The following is an 11794-nucleotide window of genomic DNA, read 5'->3' as shown; positions in this document are numbered from 1 at the left end:
GCGCGAACAGTATGGCACCACGTACTCACGGCACTAGGCACGCCAGATTGGGCACCAACAACCGAGCGTAAGTTGGTGGATTGGTGCAACTCGTGCACTTCGACAAGCCCTAGGAGCAAGGATATACGGACAATTATATCGCTAGTGATGTGGGAGCTCTGGAAGCATCGGAACGCGGTGGTTTTCGATAGTGCGGCACCTTCGGTTAATGCTCTGATCGACAGGGTGGTGAGCGAGGGCCGAGCGTGGAAGACCGCGGGACTTGTCAAGATTGACCTTGGGTCCTTCTTTGGGTCCTTGGCTAGGTGGGCAGTCGGTAGTAGTTAGCCCCTTGTAATCAGTAGGTGGCCGGAGTGCCTTCATGTTATCGAATGTAAGCCACTCGTGGACGGGGCTCTTTAAACCCCCCCCCCCCCCTTCTCCTTTAATGCATGATACGCACACTTGTGTGTATTCCCAAAAAGACTTACCTCAGTTCAACCATATATGAGAAAACAATCCATTTAATATTGTTACAACCATACATAACCAAATATGTATTTTTAACTTTGGTTCTTATATTATCAACCTAAATTTTCATCAACCAATTCGGGTATCCTTTAGTTTATACTTGTTTTATGTATAATGTGCAGTGGATGTTTAATTATGCAATGAAATACTCGCTCCATCCCAAAATAAATGCCGTTGATTTAGTATTAACTTTGTTTATCTGGTTCCGAAAATATGGGTATGCAGAAGAAAAAAGTGTAGGCAACTAAAATTTCTCTCTCCTCTATCCAAAATGGATGGCAAAATTTTGATCTGCTTGGAGATGTTGTGGAGAATCTTCGATCGTTTTCATACTTAGCCTTTTTTTTTTTTGAGAAACCGTTTTCATACTTAGCCATGGATGATGTTATAGTTGTCGCCAAAGCCCGTCCGGGGACGCAACATGTGGCTCGCGGCCCAGGCGGGCGTGGCCACGAACTCCCTGATCCCAATCACGCCCACACGTTTTTTATCTACTACTTCGCCGTCGATCAGCCTTGTGCGACAGGATAGCCCGGGTCACGGGAAAACACCAATCCACCGAAAAAATAACGCAAGGGCGAGTGAAAAAACAAAAGAACGGATGCATCCCGTGTCGACGCAACGCCTGGCGCCCGTCCCCAACGCCAACCACCAGCGCGCGCTTCTCCCGCCGTCTCCTCTGCTGCTTCGGCCACGGACCAGCACCAGGTCCTCGGCGTCCGCCAGATCGGCGCCGCGCGCCGTGTCGCCCGCGACCCCAACCACCGCAGCCACCAACGACCCGGACGCCGGCGCGCAGCCAGGTCAGTTGCCACTTGCCAGCCACCATGAACTAGCTCCTGTCTGTTGACTGACAAGACAATGGGCAGGGTTATTACGCCATGCCATGCCACGACTGAACTGCACACTGAAACTTGTCCGTGCGTGCGCAGATAAGTGGGAGGAGTTCGCGGCGCGGGTGTCCGGCGAGTGGGACGGCTTCGGCGCGGACTTCACGGTGGCCGGCGACCCGGTGGAGCTGCCGGCCAACGTGGTCCCGGACGCGTACCGTGAGTGGGGGGTCCAGGTGTTCGACTGGCAGACGCAGTGCCCCACCCTGGCCGACCCCGCCGCGCCGGGCGCGCTCCACTATCGCCTCGTCCGCCTCCTCCCCACCGTCGGCTGCGAGGCCGACGCCGCCACCGTGCACACCTCCCACCAGCGCCACGTCTCCTCCGCCACCGCCTTCGCCTACGGCGGCGCCGGGGGCTCCTACGTGGCCACGTGGCCCAAGGGCCCCTCGGCCGTGCTCGAGGTGGAGCACTGCATCTGCCACCCGGACAACGCGGAGGTGCGGGTCAGGCTGGTGCAGACGGTGGCGCTGGCCAAGGACGCGGCGCGGCTGCGCGGCGTCAAGGTGTTCTCCGAGCAGTGGTACGGCCCGTACCGCAACGGCGACCAGCTCGGCGGCTGCGCGCTCCGCGAGTCCGCCTTCGCCGCCGGGGAGAGGCTCCCCGCGTCCGAGGTGGTCGGGCAGTGGGAGAGCGCCGCCAGGTTCTCCGGCGCGCTGGACCCCGTGACGGTGAGCATCCTCCTGCAGCACGTACCGCACAGTCCATCGAAGAAGATAGCCGTGCGTGACACTGACATGTCTGGTGTGCAGGGCAAGTTCGCGGGGCTGGAGCCGGACCACGAGCCGCGGAGGACGGCGAGGGACGGTGCCGGCGTCGTGACGCTGCTGCCGAAGCAGCTGTGGAGCTCGCTCAAGGTGAGCGGCGGCGACGGCGACGGCGACGACGGCGACGTGGTGTGCGAGGTCGGGTGGCTGCTGGGCCACGGCAGCGCGGTCACGTCGACGTGCGTCCTGTCCAGAGACGGAGACGTCAAGGTAAATATTGCCGATTGCTGCCTGTGCGAAAATACAGGTTCGTTCTTACTACTGACGGTGCTGCCTGGCTCGTCTGTAGGAGATAGCTGCCGCGCAGGAGACCCGGGTGTCGGAGGCCACCTGAACAGAGCCAAGAACTCTTCAGGTTTCATCAGATCTTTACATAGAAGGAAATTATACTTACACATCTAGAATAGCCATACTCATACTGTAAATCTGTCATCCAACTAGAAGATGATCTACTAAGCAAATTGGTCTCTGCAAAGACATGAACTGGTGTGCTGTGCCTACCCTTTGTTGCTCTGGTTTACCAAGGGTAGCTACAGAGCTCCTGAGGCTGCTTGATTACGATCTGTGCAGACAGACTCATAATTTTAAAAATTATAACAGCAAGAAGAACAAACTTGGGGATATGGCATTTCATGAAGACAAGTTTTTCATTAGACACAAAGCACACAACTGACCATACAAAGAACAAACGAACTGGACGCACGCCCTCTCTTACTTCCACCTGATGGATAGCAGCTAGTCTTGCAGCCATATGAACCAGGACACAACTACTTACTATATGTAACCCACGACGCTGTCTCTCACAATGACTGTACTGCTAGCTAGACCAGCTTATTTTCGATAAATGCCGCCGAAAGAATCGACTAGTTCTCTTCTCGTACTTCGGAAGTACATGCCCACAACCCAATTTGGGCCGTGGACATAATGGCAATGAGAAGAGAACAAAATCTGTGCATTAATGTACTTGAGCTGCATCTCTCAAGGTCACATTCAGACTGGTTTCCAGTGTTGGACGCCCAAGTCCAATATTGCCACCGTTGGCGTTGCCTTGCATCATGGCTACAAATTCGGCATAATCAATTTGACCGTCCTGAAAAACAAAGATAATGCACGTTCATTAGATTCAGCTGGTTTTTGACAAACAAATCAGCGGTGATGTAGGTCATGCTGAAAGTAACACTACAATTTTTCTCAATAGTAATATCCAGCTAAGATCACTATTACAAAGTTGATTTTAAAGTAGTAATGAGTTATTACTCTCTTTTTTGCAACATTATGCAGATACCATAATCTGTATGTAATCTGAGATCTATGTGTTCCGTGCTGTTGCTATATAGATTTTGTTTTTCCTTTGAGCTGTTGAGACACTGGGTATTAGGCATAGCTGGTGGTAGATACCCAATGCCACCAAGGACAGAGGTATGATTTCACAAGTTAAATAGGCATTAGAATTAAGACCCACAGTTAAATGATACTAACAATTAACAGGCATGCCATGATATTTTAGAGTGGGATAATCGACTTACATTGTTCTGATCGGCCTCTAAAATAATCTCTTCAAGGAGAGTGCCCTCCATGTTATATTCTGCACAGGCTCGTTGAAGCTTGTCGACTGTGATATAGCCACTGCCATCTTTGTCAAAATATGTAAAAGCTGCCTTCAAGTGTTCTTCCCGCTCTATCTTGTTTAGAGGCATGGTTGCAGCAATAAATTCTTTATAGTTTATGGTTACATCAGTGTCTGTATCAGCCTGAAAAAGGTTCAGACAGATTAGATAAAGTAGGACAGCAATGCAGACAATTTACTACCTACAAATCAAGAAATGCATGTTATATATATTATTACTGCATACTATATATGTACAACTTAGGCATTTTTCAGCAAAAAAATGCCATATATAATCACAGCAATGATATATATTGGTTAGGCCTTTTCCAACAGAGGATATCCCAGAACCACAAAAGAACTGAAGAATAGTGTGTGGTGGCTAAACAGTGTTTGAAGCAGGAAAATATTTACCCATTCCACACATATAGACTAGCCTTCGTAATAATCAGAGGCACGCACTTACCGCTTCCATTATATCACAGATCTCGGTATCCACCAATTCATTGCCATATCTTGTCAGACCTTTCCTAAGCTCACCAAAAGTGATTACACCTCTATTTTTTATGTCCACTGTCTTGAATAATTCTCTTAATCCAGCAATCTCCTCTTCTGAAAGACGCTCAGCTATCACCTGGAAGCATATAAAGTGTCACAGAAGAAACAGGGCTGTACTGTTTACAAAATTGATAGATGCAGGACATAATGAAACAAATTAAATTCCAGCATAGTGCCTAGCCCACACAGTTACTAAATGCCAAAAACAAAAGCATATTCCCTTTCCGCAGTAGGAAATTCATGTAGTGAGATTAAAGCAGCAGCTCAAATGAACTTGCTTGCATGGCAGCAATAGAATCCATTCATGACCAATGGCATGTTCGTGTGAACTGTAATGTCAATTGATGATTCACAGTAACTATGTATGTGTCGTAAACTAACATATTATAGGAAAATCCAAACAAACAGAGCCATGATCCATGAGACCATTATACCGCATAAAGTTAATATTCTACCAAAATTTCAACTATTACACTTGTAAAGATCCAAAGATGTGAAATGGAAAAAATTGCAGAGAAAACTCACTCTCAGAGCCAATTTCTGTAGATTGTTCATTGCAGAGAACCGCTTGAGCCGAGAGATAACACTAGGATCCAAAACTCCGTCAGTGGCCATCCCATTTTGGCAGATCCAGGGATGCCCTGGCATTAACATATAATTGGTAAATAAGTACAAAAGGAAAATGTTCGTGACTACTAAAACAATTTGCAAGGGTGAAGAAATAAATAAAATATACTTACGTAGCACTTCATGGGCTTTCAAACGCTCTGAAGGGCAATTGCAAAGCATCTTTCTTATAAGATCCTTTGCACTGTCAGATATCTTAGGCCAAGGGTCTGATTCCAAATCAAGGTGCCCCTTCAGAACTGCATCAAATATGCCTTTCTGTGTATCTGATAAAATCAATATTGATCAGTTTAGCAATTCCAGGAAGATAATAGACTCAAATTTAACACTAGAGTTTAAAGAAATCACCTGCCCAAAATGGTGGAACCCCACTTAGCAATACATAGAGTATCACTCCAGCTGACCACACGTCGGATTCTGGCCCATAGCGTTTGTGCAACACCTCAGGAGCAACATAGAACGGGCTGCCAACTAGCTCACTAAAAACCTGGCCTGAATTGGTAAATTAGCAAAGTTAGTAAAGAAAAACAATAATTTATTCAGAAAATAACAACACTTCACACTCGGGATGGGTACATATAATGCAGATACATGCGAATATGAACGAGGTAGAAACAGAGTTTCATTTTCAATTTTCCTCATCCTAGTAATAAGCAGCAATGATAAGCTAATATTCATATGTGTGATATACCAACTCCTGATGTGTTAGTCAACATTCAGGCCATGATGTTATATACTAGTTTGAATTTTGAAGTGGCGGCTTGTATAATGATTGCTAAGGGTGCAGCAGGAATGTAACTGAATATGTCCACCTTTCAGTGTCAACAAAATATTACACAGCAAAAAAGGCAGAAAAACAGTATGGCATTTATTTATTGCTTAAAAATATGTGCATGTACATGCATTGAAATTCAATACCATACCTGGCTTGAAGTAGACGGACAGGCCAAAATCAATTGCTTTTATGGACAGGTCATTATCTTTGTCAAGGAGGAGGAAATTTTCTGGCTTGAGATCGCGGTGCATCACACCAAGTGAATGGCACATAGCCACAATGCTGACAACAATTCTTGTAATCTCTGCAGCCTTCATCTCACTGTAACGGCCATTCCCCTGAATTCGGTCAAAGAGCTCCCCGCCAGGCAAGAGCTCCATCACAATGTGGACCGCCTGCGCGTCCTCATAGACATCCTTGATGGAGACAACGTTCTTGTGTCCCGACAAATGGTGCATTATCTGGATCTCACGGCGCACATCCTCGACATCCACCTTGGTGATGAGCTTGCGCTTGAGGATGGTCTTGCACGCGAAGTCGCACCCTGTACTTATCTCGGTGCAGAGGTACGTCGTCCCAAACTGGCCCTGCCCAAGCTTCCGGCCAAGGATGTAATGCTCCCTTAGGTCTGCTGTCTTGCGCCCGAGGACAGAGATGGATGTCGGATCCAACCCTTGCCTCAGAATACCAGCGGCGGTGGGCCTAAAAGAGTCAGCATCGGGCCAGGGCTTGTCAGATTTCTTCAAGTCTGAGTAGCTATCATCTTCAATCCCATCGGCATACCTAGAAGCAGGATGCTCCCTGGGGAACCGATTGTAGTAATCGTTCCCGGGGGTGCCATTCTGATTACCCATCCCAACAACAACACCCTCTGAAGGCTGAAAGTTCCCAGTCTCTCACAATTGCCGGGTCCTTAAATAGCAAGAGAACACTACTTGCAAACCTGGAGAACTTCAAGGATTTCTCGCCGAGGAGGAAATCCTGAACCTGACATTTCACAACAAGAAACTTGGTCAGCAACCCATAGTTATCACTGGACGGCAAGCAAAGCAGAGCGAAACTTGAATTAACCAGGGAAGGATGAAGTAGAAACCTTCCGACGGCGTCTCTCCTCTTGGGCGAGGAGATCTCCGGTGTGAGGCCTTCCACCACAGGACCTGGCCCGCTAAATAGCCCAGACTCCTCTGCCTCGCACTCCACGAAATCCAACTAAACCCCACGCGAAACACGAGGCCTCCGCCCTTCCCCCGCACACCAGACCAAACCCTCGGGGCTGGAAGAGTTCCTCCCGAAGGCAGCTTTTTCGTCCGCAAAGCTCCCTCCGGCAGGAAATCCCCACGCCGAGGGCCCCCAATGCCGCACACCTGGCCGCGGCCCGAACCGCACAGCCGCAAGCAGCTGGACCCGACCACAGATCGGCGGGAACCGACGAGGAGCAGCTGGACGACGGCTGGCCGCACGGCGAATCTGGCCCGCGGAGCACGAAATCTCCGCCGCAAGGACGCTAAACCGCGGCGCGCACGGGGACGGCTGGCGGCGAGCTGGACTGTAGCGGGCGGGCACGGGGAGGATCACGCCGAGGGAGCTGACACGGATTCTCCTGTTCCGGAGGGGGCAAAGCGCAAAACGGGTGGTAGGAAAAAATTGCAGAGAGGAAAGAAGAGGAAGGCAGGCGGGGGAGGGCCGCGATTTATAGTCCCGCCGGGGAGGGGGGTAGGTGCGACTCTCGGCGGAATTTCGCAGGTCAAATTTATTTCCTTTCTGGAATTCCGCGGTCGATTTTGATTTTCTTTTTGGAACTCCGCAGTCACGGTCCAGGAGTTTTTTATATTTTTTTTGGACGCCGACAGAAACCAGGGGCTCTGCTGAAAAAAAAAAGACAGAAACCAGGGGTGGTGAAAGTGTTTGGTCTTTGGCGGCATGAGACGGCGGGCTCCGTCACCGTCACGGGTCACAAACGGTGATCGCCTCCTTGGATTTCCGTTCTTTCTAGAATGGGTGTTTTTGGTCTGGTTTCTTTATATCCGCGGTACAAATCAAAGTTAGCGTGTCTCGCTCCTCCGATCAGTGCTAGTATTTTGTTTATCTGCACGGCAAGTCAGAGTTGGGCTGCGTGTTGCCCCGTTTGGAAATGTCCAAATTGGGGGAAACTACGCCAGTGGATTGCACAAGATTGTTATACTGCTGGATGGATTGGTGGTTGGTGTGGAGTTAATAGTTGTCTACTTTGGCTCAACCTCTGCTTCCCCATTTTGGAGGAGGGAACAATTCCGCCGTGTTGGAATTAGATGTGTTTATGGCTTTTGGAATTGGATTACAGGTGTCAACCGGAATATGAGATGATTTGTTTGGATAAGCCAGAATATTAGAGCAAAGGTTATTCCATGATTTTTCCGCACAAACAAAAAAGTTATTCCATGATTATTTCTATAGTTGGGAAGTTGTCTTACCGTGGTTGGCAAGTCCAACAAGTACTTTTAGGTACTTTCCCCGCTAAATTACAATGATCGTTAGAAAAACTATTTAATATTTTCTTAAACACAGACGCAGACCCTCATACACTCTAGTATAGTAAATTAATTGTCTATCTATCCCCTTCCATCATGGCGCTCCATCTCCCATCAACTATGACGCCGCTGCCTTTCGTCGAACCATCACCCTCTCCAACCGTTGGCGTCGAGATTCCTTCTGGAGTTCTACTTTTGCGACAGCGCCAACGCTCATAGCATGTGCCTTGGAGTTGCAGACATCGTCATTGAAACCTTGAATCGGTAATGCTACCACCGTGTTCGCACGACGAGAATCCTAACCGCACTGCCCCAAGAAGATGACAAGGGTCGACGCCGAAGCCCCGTCAACTCCATCCCGATGGATGAACTCGAGGACAATCAGAGCCCGGAAGATGTCTCTCGAGGATGAATAATCGTCATTTGCCCGAACACCTAAGAGAAAGAAAAAAAAAAAAGCTAACCCAAACTACTAGTCGAAGTCGAGGCACCGGGGCCCCCTCCCCGTCATCAGCCGCCTGAACTGCAGGCAGAGGGGAGGTGGATCCACAGGCTCACCGACAAAGTTTGGAGGGGATGAGTGACCTAGCCAGCGCAGTCGAGCGAGAGAGAAACCCTAGCTTGAATAAAATTTCTTAAATTTTACTAAGTTTATATAGAAAAACTCTCTATATCTACAAACATATATAATATGAATCTATGCCCCTAGATGTGTGTGTGTGTGTGTTTTGGTATTTGAGATGTAGATATTTGCTCGTATGGACGTCTAAAAAAATCTATGGTTGTCTTCCCTCCTTAAGAAAAGTCTTCTTCCTCCTCCTGCTGGCGGTCCGCCACGTTTTCGTTGACCTTTGGACAGTGGTGGTGCGAAGGATGTCGGCCTCATGTCCGATTCCCATCCAAATGGTGTGTATAGCGGCATCGGCCGGCCTGTGGAGGTATGACTCCGTCGGATCTCACGGAATTTGGTTGGTGCTTTTCTTCGTTGGATCTATTTTCAAATGTTTTTTCGCTTTTGTTCGTGTGGTTATAGGTTTGATATTCCTGATCTACAACTTTTTTCATCGGCGATGGTTACTGCACCGATCCTTTGGGTCCTTAGCATGACATTTTCCGATGTCTACAACAAGGTCTGTCCAGCAATGACGGCAGCGCCTTTGGCTCACTCCGGTGCTTGTAATCGTCGCTAGGTGGCCAATGAAACTGATTGTAATTTTTATTGCCTCTAGTGTTCTAATGACTGACATGATTGATTATAAATAGATCATAAGAAAAATGAGATGCAGATATTTTTCCTATAACTTTGATCAAGGCTTATATTTTTCGAGAAAAAAACATACGAAGGAAGGGATTAGTACGAATGTACGACACGCGTGTGACAGCTTGTTCTCCCCACGTGTGTGATGTCGCGTGTTCCAGGTCAAGCTGTTGGGTGGACGGTGCCGGTCGCCCTTGGGGCGCACGAGGCGAGGCGCGTTTCAGCTTTGCTTGACACGTCCCGCCTGAAGCCCTGGCGAGCCGCGACGGCCACATGCGCCGGCCGGGCTCGAGAAGCGGGGGACAGAGCGGCGGAGCCACGGCACGCTGCCACATCCACCACATGGTCCGGTGGTGTACAGCCGTCGCAATGCGCCGTTTGCTTGGAGCGGCGCACCGTCATGTGATCTACTACGTCCGTCCGTACGTACAGCATCGAGCACGTCGCGGCGGCGGCCCCGATCGGCGCCGCGTTGCCGCTCCGCTTTCGTGCCGATCTCGGCCGAGCGACCCGCGATGGGTAACGTGAGGGAGGCATGGTTAGGCCGCCGTCGCCGTCGGGACACGATCGGGCCAGGGGTCGCTCCGCTGCCACCTTTCCACACGCCATCCGTCGATCGCGATCGACGATCTGCTGGACCTGAAAGGCGGTGACGGGCCGATCTGAACCCACACCACAGCGACCGCGAGATCGACTCGAGAGGACGTGACGTGACAGGACGCACGGCGCACCGCATTTGCTGCGGTGGAGACGGATTACTTCTGGAAATAGGTACAGATGACTATTGCACGAAATGATAGGGGAAGTTTGGTGGATACCGAACGCTACGGCACGAATACGCTTCTGGAGTAAAGGATTGGCCTACTGTAAAGTGCGGTGCGTGGTGCGTGGTGCGTGATGTTGATGTAGGCAGGTGTGCACCTATTCCTCTGATATAAAGAAATGTACAAATGGACGACGTACGTGCGGTGCCTTGGAAAGGTTAGGCTCTTTTTTCTAATCTAAGAAGACTAGGAAAAGAAATGTTAGGTTCGTGTCTAAAGTAAGAGAAAGTTTTTTTCTTTTTTGCGGAGTAAAGGAAGTTTTATTCAAATGTCATAGTGTTACAGTCGAGAGGCCACAAATCCTCAATACAAGGTGGAACCGAACGCAACCACACCGATGTAGCCCGATCGGATCGGCTATAATTGGCCAACCGATTGGCAATTCTATTCTGAGAACGACTTGTTTTCAGAGGTACAAACTCCCTATTACTCATCAACTCCTTAATCTCTAGAACCAAATGACCGTAAGCCGAGCGAGTTAAAGCATTGCTTGAGAGACTCGCCAAGGCTTCAGAAGAATCCGACTGGACGACGACTGGATGAACCGAGTGTTGGATGGCCAAGGCCATACCCGGCATGAGCGCGTGAAGTTCAGCCTCCAGAGTGTCGTTACAGTGGAACAGGACTCGGTAAGCTGCAAAGATGATCTGTCCTTGATGGTCGCGCAACACCATTCCAGCAGCCGCCGAGCTATCTGCTGCCTGGAAAGATCCATCGACAGTTAGGGCAACATAACCCGGACCCGGCGCCGACCAAGATAGTAGTATATTTTCCTTTCTAGGAAGAGCTGTTGGAATCGCCGAAGATGGCATTTTTCCTTTCAGAATTTCGTCCACCGAATACCGACCAGCAAGCTTGATGGATTTGTAATAACTCTCGAGGAAGTCCACCGTAGCAGAAACTGGCGGAGCCTCCTTGCCATGAGTCTGGTCATTCCTTAGCTGCCAAATGCGCCAAACTAACATGATGATCATGTCCCGTACATCATCAAAGCTTCTACACAAAAGGTGCATAAGCCATTCCCTTCCGTTATCAAGAAGAATCTCGTCCGGTGGGAGTGGCCATCTGTCACGCATCTGCAACCAAATTCCTCTCGCATGATCGCATGCAACCAAGGCATGGAAAGTGCCTTCCTCCTCTAGTCCACATAGCCGACAAGTGGAAGTTGTGGGTATGTGACGTAACACCTTACACTTCTGCGTGGGTAAAGCTCCCGTTATAACTTGCCACGCAGTGATCTTCATCTTCTGCGGGACCGATGATTGCCACACACAGTTCCATAGGGACCGGGATCCACTCGCGGACGCACTTGTTGCCCCTTCAGAAAATGTTGTGTTGTGATCGCACGTAGCTAATTTGTATGCACTTTTAACTGAGAAAACTCCACTCTTCTCTGGATACCATGAGATAAAGTCAGACCACTGTCTTGGAGAAGTTCGAATTTTGAGAATATGCTGAACATCCATCTCCCA

The 11794-nt window shown here is 49.2% G+C and overlaps 2 protein-coding genes across 5 annotated transcripts; one reads left to right on the top strand and one right to left on the bottom strand.

Moving 5' to 3' along the window:
* The first annotated feature begins 908 nt into the window (after nucleotides 1–908).
* On the top strand, nucleotides 909–9541 carry LOC109741472 (uncharacterized). Of its 3 annotated transcripts, none has more exons than XM_073497120.1 (6): nucleotides 937–1313; nucleotides 1443–2071; nucleotides 2153–2377; nucleotides 2457–2522; nucleotides 9046–9178; nucleotides 9274–9541. In XM_073497120.1, the coding sequence occupies exons 1-4, from the start codon at nucleotides 1112–1114 to the stop codon at nucleotides 2499–2501; spliced, it is 1101 nt and encodes a 366-aa protein (XP_073353221.1). In that variant the 5' UTR covers nucleotides 937–1111; the 3' UTR covers nucleotides 2502–2522; nucleotides 9046–9178; nucleotides 9274–9541. The 3 variants fall into 3 exon arrangements, with proteins under 3 accessions (XP_020156150.2, XP_073353221.1, XP_073353220.1); XM_073497119.1 differs by having other exon boundaries at nucleotides 9041–9178; XM_020300561.4 differs by lacking the exons at nucleotides 9046–9178; nucleotides 9274–9541 and having other exon boundaries at nucleotides 909–1313; nucleotides 2457–2646.
* On the bottom strand, nucleotides 2796–7394 carry LOC109741471 (calcium-dependent protein kinase 7). Of its 2 annotated transcripts, XM_045228012.2 has the most exons (9): nucleotides 6827–7114; nucleotides 6517–6720; nucleotides 5882–6435; nucleotides 5307–5450; nucleotides 5072–5224; nucleotides 4857–4972; nucleotides 4240–4407; nucleotides 3694–3918; nucleotides 2796–3257 (listed from the first exon to the last, which is right to left on the bottom strand). In XM_045228012.2, the coding sequence occupies exons 2-9, from the start codon at nucleotides 6585–6587 to the stop codon at nucleotides 3123–3125; spliced, it is 1566 nt and encodes a 521-aa protein (XP_045083947.1). In that variant the 5' UTR covers nucleotides 6588–6720; nucleotides 6827–7114; the 3' UTR covers nucleotides 2796–3122. The 2 variants fall into 2 exon arrangements, with proteins under 2 accessions (XP_045083947.1, XP_020156148.1); XM_020300559.4 differs by having other exon boundaries at nucleotides 5882–6720; nucleotides 6827–7394.
* Nucleotides 9542–11794: the final 2253 nt, after the last annotated feature.

This window comes from Aegilops tauschii, chromosome 4 (genome assembly GCF_002575655.3).
Source record: "Aegilops tauschii subsp. strangulata cultivar AL8/78 chromosome 4, Aet v6.0, whole genome shotgun sequence".
Taxonomy (NCBI): domain Eukaryota; kingdom Viridiplantae; phylum Streptophyta; class Magnoliopsida; order Poales; family Poaceae; genus Aegilops; species Aegilops tauschii.
The sequence above is the reverse complement of the archived record's forward strand: the minus strand, read 5'-3'. Positions and strand labels throughout refer to the sequence as shown.